This window comes from Chenopodium album, chromosome 16, assembly GCF_948465745.1.
Source record: "Chenopodium album chromosome 16, dcCheAlbu1.1, whole genome shotgun sequence".
In the NCBI taxonomy this organism is placed as follows: Eukaryota; Viridiplantae; Streptophyta; class Magnoliopsida; order Caryophyllales; family Amaranthaceae; genus Chenopodium; species Chenopodium album.
The window spans coordinates 6,997,259-7,014,383 of NC_137849.1; the positions used below are offsets into that span (position 1 = coordinate 6,997,259).

Here is a 17,125-nt window from a genome sequence, read left to right on the forward strand (position 1 = left end):
CATACACAATGGAATTTTTCAAGAAAGCCAAAGTGGTTCGTCTCCGTAGCCAACACAACAAGTACTTGACGGCCTCCGAAGACGAAGAGGCCGTCAAGCAAACCCGTAGCGGCTCATCAAAGAACGCGCGTTGGACGGTAGAGCCAATCGAAGGAAAACCAAATGTAATACGTTTAAAAAATTATAATAGTTGGAAATACTTAACTGCATCCGAGGAGCCATTTCTCCTCGGATGGACGGGTAAGCGTGTCCTACAATCATCCCCTAGGCTCCGACTCGACTCAACCGTCGAGTGGGAGCCTATTAAGGAAGGTTCCGTTGTGAAGCTAAGAACTCGCAACGGAAACTTCCTTAGAGGTAACGGAGGGGTACCTTCATGGAATAATTCCGTGACACATGATGTTCCTTCTAGAAGTACTACTCAAGATTGGATTTTTTGGACCGTTGATGTTGTTGAGGTTGACTATAAATCAATGGACGAGGTTGAAGATAAAAAGGGTGTAGTTGAAGATTCAGTAGGGTGCAATGTAGAGGATCATGGCTCTTTGTCAAGGAATTCTTCTTATGCTTCAACAACAATAATAATGGAGGAAGTGGCTAATGATTGTCATGAGGTTGGATCTCCTGTGGCAAGTTCTACACCTAAGTCTGCTAGATCTGTTCGTTCTAATTCTGAGGTAAGTGGGTCCAATTATTTTGTCAATTTTTTATTTTAATTAATTTTTATTATAAATTTCATTTTTCATGGAAAATCATGTGTGCATTACCTCTAATTAGTGAAGTTAATTACATTCTTGTACAATATTACAATGTTGACTTTGGAGGTATACTTTGAGTGTGACACAATTAAAGGGAATTAATTTAGCGCTATGACATTGTAATTGTACAACTTAAAAATAATCAATTTAGACAAATAATACTGAACATACTAAGCATAAGCATAATCTTTATTATAGAACAAGAAGAGTATAAGGGATTATTATAAAGTACTCCGTAATACTTTTATTTTGGGTTCTTTGGAAACATTTTTCTCTTTTGTGCATGTACACTTTCGGATTCAATATGCGTTTAGGAAATAACATTTTAATTTTTATCAAGCTATGAGCCTATGACGACATACTCAAACCATGCGTGTCATAATATTAGACATTGATAATCTTATATCAACTCGTATAATTGATCTGAATAAGTTCTCTCAATATATAGTGAAAAATAAAGCAAAATATATTAGGAGTACGAGTATAATATGTTTGCATCATATTGTGCAAAGTTACAAGCTAAGTGTTAATATGTTATTTCTTCCAAGATTTTGATTAGGTAAAAAGATTGAGAATTTAGTCTTTATAGCAAGAAGAAACTAGTACGTTTGGTCTGAAAGGTAATTCAGAATAATGATGGAAGAAGATAAGGGAGGGAGCAAAATTAGGTGTAAATAAACAAAGCATAAGATATAGTGGACTAATTAAGCTCTACTTATTATGGTCTTTAATCTTACTCACACCTAATTATTATTCCCCGTCTCAATATTTTTCTTCTCCTTATTTTCATTTATTTTAGAAGACAATCACTATTCAAACACGAAATAAGTTTAAAAGTAGATTACATAGTATTAAATTATAACCTGTCAAACTTACAATAAGAAATAGATCAAAACATAATATAAAAGCAACTAATTCTATGTGGGGCTCACTAGTTTATTATGTCCCTAATTGTTATCAATTGAAAATATCTCATGATGAATTATTCTCAATGGGATGTTTTGATGAATTGACAAATGGGTGACTTGGTCATATTAGTTTTCTTTAGGTGCATGTACTAAATAGTGGTTGGTAAGTGGGAAGCTACTAATTAAAGTACGAAAAGAACATGATGTAAAGTTGTAAACCAAATTTGGATAATAATGTGACATAATAGTTGCTAGCTAGTTTTGGATTGAGCTTATTTATGTCATTATTTTGGATGTTAGAAGAGTTTTTTTTTTTAATCTTTCAAGGTAGCAAATACAAATAACCATTAAATAACAACCACTAGAGCTTGATCCAGTGGTAGATGCTCTACCTTGCGACCTTAACAACATGTCAACATACGTTTTAATTCATTTAGTCGAGGTTCTTGGGGGTGGAGATTGACCTTATCTTTTACTCCGTATCCTTTACTGCTAAGTAATAGCGGATAAATTTGGATTGAGTTGATGAATGAAGGACTCGATTTTTTAGGGTCCGTCATTACTATGCCTCAAACAATAACGGAATATGAACACATCATTATAAACACTAAAGCTTATTAATTGATGAAACTGGTTCAAGCCACTAAGCATTTCTTTACTACCCTGCAAGGCTGCATCAATGTACCACTGATTCATTGTCATAAACCACCTTATTTTTGCCCTTTTGGCTAATGTAGTAACCTAAAGTTTTGAAGACTGATTATTGAGTTTTGCATATGCTAACAGGTTTCTGCAACTCCAAGTCCAAGGGCAAGTCCTACAGCATCAGATACACCCACCCGAGTTTCGCCCCATGTCCAAAACATACGCAATGAATCCAAGGTACTTGAAACACTTCTGTTGTTACTAGCCTTACCAAGCATTACTACTATGTCTCAATTCAAATCACTCAAAAAGCAACTTATCCTGTCATTTTTTTGCTGGTGTTTTGTACAGCATTCCGGTTCTTTCAACAAGCTCAAATCAATGTTAGATGGCCTACAAGACTTACTCGATGGCACGGAAGAAGAAGAAGAAGAAGACAATACAAAAACAGATGCTGATTCAGAGACTTCAGTAGAATATGCCTCTAATCACCACCCTCACCTACTAGAAGTTAAGATGGCGAAACAAACTCTTAAAGAGTTGAACAACATGGATTTTGAAACTGTGTTATCTTCTGGGAGAGACAAGAAAATGGATAAGTCCATCAGTATCCTTATTGCTGATGCAAAAGTGTCATACCATGATCAAACCATCCTTAAGGACCTCACCAACCTCCGAGATAAGCTCAAGTCCATGAGAAATGACCATGAATTAGCCTGCCAAGAATTGAATGAGTACACAAGTTTCTGCACCAGGAGATTAGAGGTCAAGGCCGAACTCAAGAAAGATGCTGCTAAGGCTTACGAGTTGCAGACCATAGAAGATGGCTTTAGCAAAATGCTCACGACAGCAAGAGCCAAGAGGGAAAGCATACTGAAGCAACTCGAGGAAGTTGACAGTCGAATCAAGGCTGCAGAAAAAACTCAGGCTGATAACGCGATTGACATTGAAGAGCTTATTTCAAGAATAGGGGAAAAGAGTCAAAGCCTTAGGGAGATGGAAAGGAATGAGAAATCATGGCAAGCGAAGAAAGTTGAAGCCGAAAATAAGTTGGAGAGTGTAAAGGAAGAATGGGAAAAAATGAAGAGATTTCTCCAAGATGTTTGATTCTGCCTTTCATTTGGTGCCAAATTATGTGAAAGATTAAATTTTGTCAAACCATGTATTATAATTTTTTGTACTAAGATAAAATAATAGTCAGTAACATACATTTCCTACATCATCAATTTGTCTATTTTATAAAAAAGATCCTAATTGCGATGAATACAGCCATTACATTAGTGGCACTATCCTAGGAGGATATTCTGCCATCAGTATCTTTATCTTCATGAAATACAGCATTAGTTACATAATTAGCCAACATCTAACAATTTTAATATTGTATTAAGGCTTACAAAATTCATAGTCCGTACAATCAGAGAAGTCGTAATCATGCTTGCTTCAAACAAATTTATTTGTACATGATGGTTATGACAACCCTACCATGCTAGAAAAGTTTAGTACTAACCTACTACTCCGTATTTAGTTACCATTCGTTAGCTACTGTAATTCTATTTATGGAGCATAGGTAACCACAATAGTTGATGATGTGTATAGAATTTGATCTCAGCTCTTGGGTGCTACGTATCTAGACTTTAACCAGCTAAGCTGCTCAGCAGAGACAAAATTGAAAAGTTTCACCTTTTGATAAAGTTTTGTTTTTTCACAAAAAAAACATATGCAATCTGATGCATCACAGAAATAATCTAGAATAATTAGTTATTGGAGAAAGAGTCCTCAATTTTGACAATATGATCAACCAAAGCACCACGGTCGTTTTCATGTATAGAACTTTCCCATAATTTTCCTCCTTTTTCCTTCTAAACTAAGTCTAAAAGCCATGATCAACACAAAAGACTTATTCCCTTACCCCTTGTGCACCATTTTGGAAAAATGGAGTTCTTCCAAAGAGCAAAGGTCTTCCGGCTAAAAACCAGCAACCAGAGCAAGTACCTGATAGCCGATCAAGATGAAGATACAGTCAAGCAAACCCGCGACAGCTCCTCAACATACACACGTTGGTCGTACGAGCTAGTTGAGGGAAAGACTAATGTCATCCGCATCAGGAGCTGCAACAGCTGGAAATACTTAGCTGCATCCGAAGAGCCTTTCCTGCTTGGAATGACAGGAAAGCGAGTTGCACAGAGACCTTGGCTCGGTGCCACAGTCGAATGGGAACCAATTAAAGAAGGGCCTTACATCAAACTCAGAAGTCATACCGGAACTTTCTTAAGGTCAAACAAAGGACTTCCCCCTTGGAGGAACACCATTACACATGATCTGCCTGGTCATTGGACAGCCTCTGAGAACATGATCCTGTGGATTGTTGATATCGTCGAAATCGATCATAAGTCAACTAATGGTGATTCAAAATCCTTTAAGGGAAATGCTGTCCCTTCTCGGTTAAGTAATGCAGTGGATCATAAATCTTTTTCAAGCTGCTCTACTTTGTCAATTGAGGATGATGGCCCTTCTACGAATCCAGCTTCCTCATTAGAGGTATGTCCAAAGACCCAAAACTCTGTTTCTTCCTATAAATTTTGTTCTGCTATTTTGCCTTTCATTTCTTTCAAATTATAATAGCTTCATTATTAGCATCAGAAACATCTAATTAAACTAAAATGCTATAAGCTTTATGAAATTTGATATAGTAGAACAAATAAAAGGCCTAACATTTATATAATCAAAACCTTTTTTTACCAAATTTTCTGATTTAAATCAATGCTTATACCAATTTAGAATACTCATTTTTTTTTCCCCTTTTTTGGGTTTATGTTATGTTCCTAAACTCAGCATTCGATCTCCTTCAGCAACTTAAGGTCTATGTTAGATGGCCTAGACGATAAAGTTTATGTATTAACAGAACGAACAACATCAGATACAGGACGCGTTCTCAAATCAGAAATTCATATGGCTAAGCAATCTCTCAAAGAACTGATGGACATGGATTATCATGGCATATTGTCTTTAGGACTATACAAAGAGCTAGAAAAGGCGGTTAGTATACTTGCTGCTGATAATAAAACATCGCGACAAGAAACTCTACAAGAGCAACTTAAGACCATGAAAAATGACCATGACTTGGCCACTCAGGATTTAGTTGAGTATGCTGCATTTGACAGTAAAATATTGGAGATCAAGGCCGAGGTTGATAAGGATGTGGCCAAGGCTTGTGTGTTAGAGGCCACTCTTGACAAATGGTTCAGCGACGAGTATGTAAATCCTAGAGCTAACAAAGAGGAGTTGTTGATGGAATTAGAAGAAACAGAAAGCAGCATCAAGGCTGTGGAAGTGCTCAGATCACGAATAGCGAAGAAAAATGAGAGACTAGAGGAGATGGAAGCAAAGAAGGAATCATGGCAAGCAAGGAAAGTTGAAGCTGAAAGAAAATTAGAAAGAGTTGAGAAAGAATGGGTTAAGATTAAGAGCTTGTTTAAAGATGTTAAGTTAATTTAGAGGATTCATTTGGCACTTTCTTGCTTTAATGATTAAATTAATCACAATTTGAAAATATTGTAAGCATACAACTCTTGATAAAATTTCTCTAAGATTTCAGCATTAAGAGGCTCTGAGCTTACATATTATAATCTGATTAACATACACTAATGTTCAAAATGTGTATGACTTTTCAAACTCATAACTCAGAGAAGTTGTGGTATTGTGTCAAATTGAATTAAACTTTCACATCTATAATTATATCAAAGTGATTAAACATAATGACATATGCACATATTCAAATTATTGCAACTACCATACAACATTTCATTAAGCCGCCAACGGTTTATGATCACTACTTGCAACTTGTTAACTATATTTAAGGACATCCCAATTAATCGTAAACAAAGACCTGTACTTGAACCTATATTTAGCATTTAGTATCCGTACCAGGATATGGGATCACACTTCGTCTACATCACTTATTTTACCTTAAATAAATCGAAAGAAAAAATAAATAAAAATGTTACAGTATCACCCAATGTAGCTGCTAATAAAGTAACAAAACTCAATGTTTGTTTCTTCCCTATAATTTTTTTCCCTCATTAACAAGTACCTTATGATGCCCATTGACGAAGACCATAAAGTCAACTTGACCAGATCCTTTCCTATGCTTTACCTTCCTTCTCTTCTAATCAAATCCCAAACTTAAACCACCCTTTCCTTACAGAAAATGGAATTCTTCCAGAGAGCAAAAGTGTTCCGTCTAAAGCGCAGTGGCCAAAGCAAGTACCTGATAACTCACAAAGATGAGGAAACCATGAAACAAAGTCATGATAAATTCTCCAATAATGCTCGTTGGACCTACGAGCTTGTTGTGGGGAAGCCTAAACTCATCCGCCTCAGGAGCTGTTGCAGCTGGAGGTACTTAGCCGCCACTGAAGATCCGTTTCTGTTGGGAATGACAGGAAAAAAGGTTGTACAGACGATTACTCAGGGTCCGGCTATAGAGTGGGAACCTATCAAAGAAGGCTCTTACATTAAACTTAAAAGTCATACAGGAAGTTTCTTAAGGGCTAACCGAGGTCCTCCTCCTTGGAGGAATTCGGTCACCCATGATGAGCCTGGCCATTGGACAGGCACTGAGAACATGACACTGTGGATCGTTGATATACTTGAGATTGATTATCAGTCATCAAGGATGGGTAATGGTGATTGTACATCAACAGAGGAGGTCAAGGGGATTGACACTGCTTCATTTTCCAGCAATTTAGCGAGTCAGGAAGTCTCAAGTCCTGCATATCTTTCACCTATGAGTAGCTTTGATCAAAATGAGGCTGCTGTGAGTTCCTCTTTAAAGGTATATCAGCTTTTTTTCTTTTTCCCAATTTTCTGCTCATCATATCAGGTCAGCTCTTGCAGCACCGTAGTGCTTAGCTTCATTACTTTAAAAATTAGTAAACTTGCATTCTGTTCAGAGCACGTAATACTCCGTGTAGACCGTGTAAGGTGATATTGAAGCCGATAATGTAATGACCACACTTGGCTATGTTTAAGAGTATACTCTAAATAAGAAATTTACATGTACATTGCTAATGAACTACTTCATGTTAGTTTTAAATGGGATCGTCAATGAACATGTTTTCTCTATTAGTTCCTTTTTATTATTGTTGTTACTTGATGCAAAATCTTAAGTTTCTGGGGTGGTATTTTCAATTGGAGACTACTAACAGGTCCTACACTGCTATATTTTTGGGTTTATCTTAGCATTCTGCCAATGTCAGCTCAACAAATGGTGCAAAATCAAGCATTCTGTCCGAATACCCTGTCCAATCTGCCTCAGAACATGTTGAACCATTGGAAGTTAAGAGGGCTAAACAAACCTTTGAGCAACTGAAGAATGCAGAATTTCGTACCATCTTGTCTTTGGGACAGGACAAGAAGCTTGAAAAGGCAGTTGATGTGCTCATTGCTGATGCAAAATCTATAGGCCGAGGTAAAATCCCTAGTAAACTTGTCAACATTCAAGAGCAACTCAAGTCCATGAAGAATGACCATGAATCGGCCTCTCAAATTTTGGTCGAGCATTCAACATTCTCTACAAAAAGATTAGAGATCAGGGATGAGCTAAAAAAAGATGCAGCTAAGGCTCGCGAGCTACAGGATTTGGAGGTCAATGTCAACAACACAATTGTAGATGCAAGAGGCAAAAGAGAAGCATTGTTAAAGCAACTTGAGGAGACTGAAAATGCCATCAGAAAAGTTGAGAAAGCACAGTCTGACAGTATGGTAGAAGTTGAAGAGCTAATATTGAGAAAAGAACAGAATAGTAAGGGGCTTGAGGAAATGGAAAGCAAGGAGAAATCATGGCGAGTAAGGAAAAATGAGGCTGAGAGATTGCTGGAAAGAGTTGAGAAAGATTGGGAAAAGGTTAAAAATTCGTTTCCTGATGTCTGATAACATGTAACTTGTGCATCAGTCGGCCTAGCTATATTCATAGATAATTATGCACCTGTTTGAAAACATTACGTTTGATTATACCATACATTTTGATATCAATCTACATTCACATTTTCTACATGAAAATAAAAAAAAATTACTACCGTTTTTTTAATCTTCCATAATCCATAGTTAAAATACGTGCTAAGTACAGTTTAGTACGACACAAACAATCCTTATCAAATTGTAATCCGCATATCTGAAGCCAGAGAATAAATACAATCGATCCTAATGTAACTTTATATATTTATAGAAATTAATTGTTTAATCCTGTCAGCTTACAATTATTATGTTTAATTATTACAACTGTATCATTAACCTGTACAGCTAATTAAACGCGTACATTAGATAAAATGTTTAATCTTGCTTAATTGGAATAAGATCCATTATCAATCCAAGATTGTTTAACTATAAAAAGAGAAGAAAAAGTCTAAGGATTTGAAAGAAAAGTACCTTTTTTATTCATCAAAAACGTGTGTGGTACTCCATAATCTGAACACATTATATAATCACGCGTTAAAAATTGTTTTAATGTTTGCTGACAAATTGTCAAATTTGACAAAGTCAGTCTGACCAAATCTTTCCTGATGTTTCCTTCCTCCATTCTCCAAATCATAGCTCAAAATAATGAACAATAGAACACACCTTTCATGAAAAATGGATTTGTTACAGAGGGCAAAGGTGTTTCGGCTAAAATGCAGCCACCACAACAAGTACTTGGTAGCCGATGAAGATGAGGAACGAGTCAGGCAAAGCCGTGATAAGTCCTCGAGCAGAGCACGTTGGGTATATGAGCTTGTTGAAGGGAAGGAAAATGTGATCCGTATCAGAAGCGGCTGGAGTTACAGGTACTTAACCGCTTCTGACGATCCATTTCTGCTAGGAATGACAGGAAAAAAGGTTTTACAGACAATCAGCCACGGTCCCATTATAGAGTGGGAGCCAATCAAAGAAGGGCCTTGTATCAAACTGAAAAGCCATAAAGGGAGCTATCTAAGGGCTAACCCAAGGATGCCTCCCTGGAGGAATACTGTAACCCATGATGAACCCGGAAATTGGGCTGTCACTGATAACATGATCCTGTGGATCGTCGATATAGTTGAGATCGATTATCAGTTTTCGGGAGTGGCTGATGATTGTTCTATAGAGGACAGTAGGGAAAGCAATGTTTCTTCCATGTCGAGTGAGATAGGAGATCATAAATCTACGGTGAGTTATTCTTCTTCTTCTCTTCTTCTGTTTCAATGAAAAACACAGTTTTCAGAAACAGTCAGGATCAGAAACACATGATTATTTCTGTAAATTTCTTAATTCCCAGTATTATCCAACTAGTTTTTCCTTTATAATCTGATATAGTAATCCAAATGTGATATCATTATCGAAATGAGGGGTGGTTCAATTGAGCTAATTTTCTCTGCTGATCATGTAATCATGTTTTGAATGAAACTGATCATGTGTTCGTTTTCCTAAACACAGTATTCTGGCTTTGAAGATGAACTTGATGACACCAAAGGCGCGGGAGCTAATTCAGCTAAATCTAACTCAGAACACATTCATCAAGTAGAAGTCGAAATGGCTAAGAAAACCCTTAAAGAGCTAAAAGATCTGGATTTCCATACCATCCTAACTTCACAAAGAGGCGAAAAGTTGGAAAGGGTGGTAAAGGTGTTTATTGCGGATGCAAAATCCCAAGGCAGAATCCCTGGTGACCTAATCAATTTACTAGGGCAACTTAAGGTGATGCAGAATGAACATGTTTCAGCCTCCCAAGATTTGATCAAATACGCTAGATTCTCTACTAGAAAATCGGAGATTATGGCTGAGCTTAAGAGGGATGCTGCTCAAGCTCGTGAGCTAGAGACATTTCAGGATGAGTTACAAACTGCAAGAAATGCAAAAGAGGAGTTGGTGAAGCAACTTGAAGAAGTTGAAAATATCATTATGGACTTAGAGAAAGCCCAAGCTGACAATTCGGCTGATGCTGAAGAGCTGATATCAAGAATGGGACAGAAAAGCCAGAAACTCGAGGAGATGAAAAAAGAGGAACGAACTTGGCAAGTGAGGAGAACTGAGGCCAGCAGAATGCTGGAAAGAGTAGAGGAAGATTGGGTGAAGATTAAAACAATGTTTCTTGCTGATTGACGGTTCAATTTGGCCTATGCGTCTGTGCAGAAGGCAGTAGGGATCAATATTTTCATGCTTCTGATTATATTAGACCATTCTTTGTTCCTGTTTCTACTTCATACCTTCATTTGTACATATTGATAGCAAAGATAGTAGTACTTTCCATCATTGTTCATTCTATTATATTTTCCTATGCAAGTTTGTCTTTGAATTCTACATTGTAATACCAATACAATCATGTTCACATTGAAGCATACAAACCAAACAATACGACCGAATAAACATGGCTAACTCATAACTTGGTAAAAAGACCGTGGAGGACAAAGAGGCAACACAATATCGTAAACAACTGGGCAAATCCTTGAATTTGTAAATTGCTAATGCTATTTACCATTACCATTACCATTACCAATACCATGCATGACTTTTATAAATGATGTGGTTGACCTAATAAATTAGGAGTTCATAGTCCTTAATTTTAACAATATTTGTTGACACGGTCTTGAAATGGTATCTAGTGCTAGAAGACTAATCCACCAGTTTGCTTAATCAAAAGTACAAAGCTTCTCAACGAGCCTACTTTATTCCAAGTGACAATTTTTTTTTTGACAAATTGAAAGTAAGCAAGAATCATTCCATTTTTTTTTTCTAGTAACTGCTCCACCACTTAATTAAGAAATCATAATATAAAAGAAGCTCATCAAAATTCAGCTCCAACTTTTTATGGAGTTTTTCAACAAAGCAAAATTCATTAGGCTCAGAAGCCATCACAACAGGTACCTGATAGCAGGGTCAGACGGTGAGTCAGTCAAGCAGAGCAAACACGGGAACACTAAGCAGGCCCGTTGGATTGTCGAGGTAGTCCAAGACAAGCCCAACACTATCCGCCTCCGGAGCTGCTATGACAAGTTCCTGACCGCCTCAGAGGAGCCCTTCCTGTTAGGCTGGACAGGAAAGAAGGCACTGCAGACCGTGCAGACTGACAGCAACCTGTCAGTACAATGGCAGCCCATAGGTGAAGATTTTTATGTCAAGCTGCAGTCCCCAATAACAGGGAAGTTTCTCAGAGCCAACGCAGGGACTCCACCTTGGAGGAACACGGTGACAGTGGATGTACCCGAGAGGAAAGCGACACAAGATTGGGTGATTTGGGTAGTGGATATTCTAGATGATGATGCAGCAATTGTTGATTATGGTAAATGTTCTTGGCCAAGGAATTCCAAGACCTTATTCCATACTAATAAGGCTAACGAATATAATAAGACTTCTTATTCACTAGCTGATAATGCAACTTGGTATAATAGTTCTAGATCATCTGTTGAAGACGAAAGTGATCAGTCACGACAATCATCAGTATCATCAGGTTCATCTACCTCTTCTGCTTCTGTCGTGGGTGCTTACAAGGTACGCTTTTGTTTGGTTTTTGTTTCAAATCCATACTTTGTCCCATTTTTTTCATCTTTACTTGGGTCATTTTTATTTGTTCATTCTACAGTCTGCTACTATCAAAGGCTCAACAATACAATCTCACCCAAAAGTCAATGACTAATTCTTATAATCTTCCATGATAATCTTAAGTACTCTATGATTCCAAACATAACCAGCACATATGAAAAGTACAAACACGATTGAATCTGAATCAAATTACACTTCATCCCGATATTGAGATTTTCACAATACAGTAAGGATCTCGAAAGTAAAAAAGCTCGTTAATACTCGTAATCAGAAATTCAGATTAACTAATCCTAACTAAAACCACAGCTTCAGAATTAGATTTTTTTTTTTTTTTTTTTTTTTTCTCTCTGGCTAATTCCAGTTTAGGTGATCCAATAATTGAATCTAACACGCGTTTACGTGTTGTCGACCAAGAAAAAAAAATAAAAACTAAAATAGAAATTGCCAGCAAATGCATAGTATGAAATTCCCTTTCAATTACGGCAAAGCAATCGTTACATCCACTTCTAACTGTCATTAAAAAGTAATATCCTCTTTTTCTAAATCTACCCCAACCAATTTTCTTTTGACCGTTATAACAACACCAGATCATATTCTCATATCGAAAACAATTCTTCTACTCAAAACCCCAGAAATTATATTCAATAATTTAAAAAAAAAAAAAACACATTTCAAAAAAAAAAAAAAAAAGAAAAAAAAAAACAATTAGGTTGAATTTTGCAGTTTATTCTATAAAATTAGATTAAAGCCCATTTCACCTGATAAATTTGCTATTGATTAATTCGAGGTTTATGCAGTCTTCTGACCGTTGAAAAATCACATCCCAACAACCATCATCAAATCTCCAAATTCAACTCAATTTCCCAGAAAATTCTGTTCAACCTGAAAAAGACCCATTACAAGTCAATTAAAAAATCACAAATTGAATCAAATTTTGCAGTTAAATCACAAATTACCAAAACCCCATTTCACCATCTTCAGCAATCACTGAATAAAATTTGTGGTTCTTTATGCAACTAATATTATTGTTGTTCTGATTCATCTTCGCTGTTTATTGAAATAACAGAGCAGTACTGGAATGGAGTTATTTCAAAATGCAAAAACAGTCCGTCTACGCAGCCACAACGACAAGTACTTGATCGCCGAAGACGACGGCGAGTCCGTCTGCCAAGACCGTCACGGGGGATCAAAGTACGCACGATGGACAGTCGAGTACGTAAAATCGGTAGAAGGTGTCGATCTTGTAAGATTCAAAGGCTGTTACGATAAATATTTAACAGCAACAGACGACGAGTTTTTGCTAGGTGTTACGGGTAAGAAGGTAAAACAAACTTTACCGAGACGGCTCGATTCGTCTATCGAATGGGAGCCAATGAGGGACGGAATGCAGGTGAAGTTAAAGACAAGGTACGGTAATTTTTTAAGGGCGAATGGCGGGTTACCGCCTTGGCGAAACTCGATAACGCATGATGTTCCTAGTAGGAGTCATACGCAGGATTGGATTTTGTGGGAGATTGAGGTTTTAGAGGTTTATGATGTTGTGCAACAAGTTGTTAAATATGTTGAGGATGTTGATAGTAAGTTGGAGAGGTGTGAGTCTCAGTTTGATGCTTCTACTTTTCTCACTTCTTTTTCTGGGGTAAGTTTAGTTTTCTTTTGTTTCAATGTTGAATTGTGTTTTCAATGGCCTTGATTTTATGTTTTGTTTTTTAATCTACGGTTATGTATGTTAGACTGTTAGAGGTATTATTATAACATAAGGGTATATCATATGTGTAATGTGGCATATATTTATTGATTGATTTGTTTTATTTTGTTATGGTGTAGAGAGAGCCATAAAGGTAATGATGTAGACGGAATTCAAAATCTTAAATTTTACATAGTTGACATCGACAAAATACTCTTTTTATTAGATGGTTTGGGATCTCATGTGTTTAGGTGACATGGGCTTGATTTTATGTCTCACTAGGTTGCCTTTTCCTTTAATTTTCGTTCTATTATATCTAACACCATTTCAATTTTCTTAAAATGATAATTTTCTCCTTCGTTTGATTTAATACGAAGTTTTCATTAAGGTAATGTGCCTCCTTTTAAGAGGCATTAAATTATTGCATAATTACTGAAACTTTGAAAGGTAACAAGTGATTGCATAAAAAATTAAGCAACGAATGTTGTAATACATTGAGATTACAAGTGGTGGGTGGTTTGGAATTATAAAGGTTAAATTAGTTAAGTAAAGAGGTTTGAATTAGAGTGAGTAGTGTGTACTTAATTGAATTTCTCTTTAAATTACATGTCTTAATCATCATTTTATTGAAAAACAAACATTAATAAGAAAAAAAATTAGTGCATTCAATCATCATTACCTTCATCTATGAGTCAAATTGAAACTGGACAATGTAGAAATGGAGTCATTATCAAAAAAAGGTGTGCTGTGATCAATTCTATATTCATTGTGCATTTCTAATTGTTTCATGTTTTTGTAAAACTGGATATTTTGAAATTACATGCCTAAGACAATATAATGTTTATGACTTTTTTTCCATCCATTTACACTTTTGCAGCCTGCTGAATTTAGTACTTCGAGTGTGATAAATGAAGGCCGTGTTATACATTATAATGTTGTGGATGATGATGGAAACATTGTTGATGAAGTGGAAGGAGAACGTTCAGTAGATTTTAAAGGGAACGGAGTTCAGGAGCTCACTCAGATGTTAGAGGAAGAGACAGGGTTAACAGAGGTTACATTATGCTCGCGCAGTCCTTTGAATGGAAAGCTCTATCCAATGCGGCTGGCTCTTCCTCCTAATCATGTGAAATTGCACGTTTTTGTTGTACCATCATCTTCCAAAGGTTAGTTAAGGGTTTTATACTTTGTCATTTTCATCAGGTTTTGCATTTGTTACCCTGTTAATGACTATTCTTGCATTCCTTGACTAGATTATACGAAGTAGCTACTAATGATAAAAGGTAGAGCTGATCAATAGTGCTTGGTGAATTTCATGTTTAACTCATGTTTTGCCAAGATATCATTTGGATCACCTCACATGAGTCACATCAATATGTTTTAGAGTTGAGTTGTGCTTAGTTTTCATCCATTATCTTTCATGTTGTACTTAGGGGCTATAACATGATTAACAGGATTGTATGAGAGCAGTAGAACATATTGAATAGAAAACGGGACATACATCTTTGAAAAATGGGGTTGCATTTTAGCTTGAACTAAGATTAAGATTACTATTCCTTAGTCTTGATCACAGCCTTTGTGCTCTTGAAGGGAGAGCGCCTTCCTGGCTCTCTCTTTGCATCGCAAGCATACACAGCAACACGACTTCAGTGCCTTTTTGTGTTCAATTTAACTCTTCCATTCATCAAACTTAGCTTTTGAATGATGTGTTTCTTTTTTGGCTTGTAGAGTTGTGAAGAATTGATTGGTTTATCATTTTGTTTTTATGCTTATCGTCTTAATTAAATACCATTGGTATTAAGTATAATTGAAAATTTTCTGTTATGTGTTGCTGGAATTTGGCTGTCTAGAGTGTTGGCGTGCAAGGTGCTTCCTTCCTTTTTCCTTAATTATTGTATTTGACTTAAACCAAAATACTAACCTGAACAAAAAATAATGAATTCATTTTGGCTTCTATGTCTTAAATGAAGCAATTAACTCATGTCTCACATTGAATCAAAATTCAAAAATATATATCAAAAGATTAAAGACATTGATGTTGGTTTCGATTTTCAGCTGCAGCAGATTTCGACTTGAGTTGAGTGGCCTGCCAATTCCGTAATCAACTTTACCCTGTCAATATGTGTTCTGAGTTCAGCGTATACAGACGCAGTTAAAGAACAGGATGATTAATTTGTACATAGCTCAAAATATAATGGAACTAGCCTTTTGGTCTACCAAGATCAAGTTCTTGGGAGCTTAATGGAGTTTACTTTGGAAGGCAGCTTGTTTTGCATTTCTTCGACTATTATTGGTCGTGACTTCAAATTGCGATGTATAATTGAATGTTTTGCCTTTGATGCATGAGAGATAAGTCCGTTAGAAATGTGGTTTATAGTCTAGTTTATGTACTTCAACCATTGTAAACGAATTATAGATCATGTTTTACCATAATCATTGTACTTCATTTTGTAGTCAATGTTTATCACTTAATGCTAGTGAGTAATTGTGCTAGCTAGTAGTATTAACTAAGCAAACCTTGGTGTTTGGTTGGAAATTCACCTTAATGTAACCTTAAGGTTACTATTGGGAATAAAGCAAAAAATTAATATTCCCCCCATATTTTTAAGAGGTATACTAGCTTTCGCGCTACATTTTTAGGAGAACTATATAAGGTGAATAGGTAATGGTAGGGTATTTATTAAAGAATAAATATTGAGATGTAAGAGGAGAGAAATAATAAAGAATGTAAGAGTGGAGACCATGGGGAGAGAGAAGTGATTTAAAATGTACTGATGGGGACCTAAAAAAAGATAAATATAATTATTAAAATGTTTTCACAAAGAGGAAGTGTATCACTTAAATTAACAGAAGTTTATGAAAAACATCACTTAAAAAAAACGATGGAATAAAGTATGAAATGACAAAATTACTTCATAACAAATAAGATTTTTAAGAGAACAACAATAATAACCACGACTTAGCTCATTCATGATTTAACCGGTTGTACCTAATAAGATAATGTCGAATCATTTTTGTAAATATCTACTTGTATAACTTTTAGGCTAAATTGCTGAGGAATGCTGACCCTAAACAACAAGTATATATTTCCGCTCCTCCAATTTTCTCGCCACTAAATATCATTCATCAATAGTTTGCCATATGCATTCATCAAACAACTTTTGAATTCGAATTTGAAATACAAGTAAACAAATTCATCAAAAATTATAACTATACAAGCTGAGACTTTAAAGTTTGGCAGCTTCTATACGTTGGCCAACCCACTCCCCTCTGTTAATAGCTGATTCAAAGTAAAGTAATTCATTTCCACAAATTGACACCACTAAGAAACTTTTAGTAGCAAACATATCTGTTTTAGAGATTAATAAAGTTGTCACTTGATTCAATTTCATTGGGATGGGATTCATATTAAAGGTGTCTAAAACTAATCGACCTAAAATGACCGATAACTGGTTCAATTTATTATTTAATAATTTAATTTGCATAAGCATAATAAGTTAGCATGACTCAAATTCAAAATGACAACCGACCTAAACTCAAACAAAAAAACTGAATTGACACCTCTATTTCCAATT

General features: G+C 35.9%; 5 protein-coding genes across 5 annotated transcripts; all 5 read left to right on the forward strand.

The window, feature by feature from the left end:
• On the forward strand, window positions 1-3,523 carry LOC145584803 (uncharacterized). The gene is made up of 3 exons (XM_081641594.1): window positions 1-677; window positions 2,453-2,548; window positions 2,663-3,523. Exons 1-3 carry the CDS (start codon window positions 9-11, stop codon window positions 3,416-3,418), a joined length of 1,521 nt encoding a protein of 506 aa, XP_081497720.1. The 5' UTR covers window positions 1-8; the 3' UTR covers window positions 3,419-3,523.
• A 694-nt stretch (window positions 3,524-4,217) lies between these two features.
• LOC145584804 (uncharacterized) lies at window positions 4,218-5,908 on the forward strand. Its single transcript, XM_081641595.1, has 2 exons — window positions 4,218-4,849; window positions 5,144-5,908. Exons 1-2 carry the CDS (start codon window positions 4,244-4,246, stop codon window positions 5,804-5,806), a joined length of 1,269 nt encoding a protein of 422 aa, XP_081497721.1. The 5' UTR covers window positions 4,218-4,243; the 3' UTR covers window positions 5,807-5,908.
• A 447-nt stretch (window positions 5,909-6,355) lies between these two features.
• Window positions 6,356-8,518, forward strand: LOC145584806 (uncharacterized). The gene is made up of 2 exons (XM_081641596.1): window positions 6,356-7,145; window positions 7,553-8,518. Exons 1-2 carry the CDS (start codon window positions 6,519-6,521, stop codon window positions 8,240-8,242), a joined length of 1,317 nt encoding a protein of 438 aa, XP_081497722.1. The 5' UTR covers window positions 6,356-6,518; the 3' UTR covers window positions 8,243-8,518.
• Window positions 8,519-8,760: 242 nt separating this feature from the next.
• On the forward strand, window positions 8,761-10,626 carry LOC145584807 (uncharacterized). Its single transcript, XM_081641597.1, has 2 exons — window positions 8,761-9,493; window positions 9,761-10,626. Exons 1-2 carry the CDS (start codon window positions 8,942-8,944, stop codon window positions 10,424-10,426), a joined length of 1,218 nt encoding a protein of 405 aa, XP_081497723.1. The 5' UTR covers window positions 8,761-8,941; the 3' UTR covers window positions 10,427-10,626.
• A 448-nt stretch (window positions 10,627-11,074) lies between these two features.
• Window positions 11,075-16,133, forward strand: LOC145586196 (uncharacterized). The gene is made up of 4 exons (XM_081642965.1): window positions 11,075-11,812; window positions 12,930-13,502; window positions 14,428-14,716; window positions 15,606-16,133. The coding sequence occupies exons 1-4, from the start codon at window positions 11,132-11,134 to the stop codon at window positions 15,629-15,631; spliced, it is 1,569 nt and encodes a 522-aa protein (XP_081499091.1). The 5' UTR covers window positions 11,075-11,131; the 3' UTR covers window positions 15,632-16,133.
• Window positions 16,134-17,125: the final 992 nt, after the last annotated feature.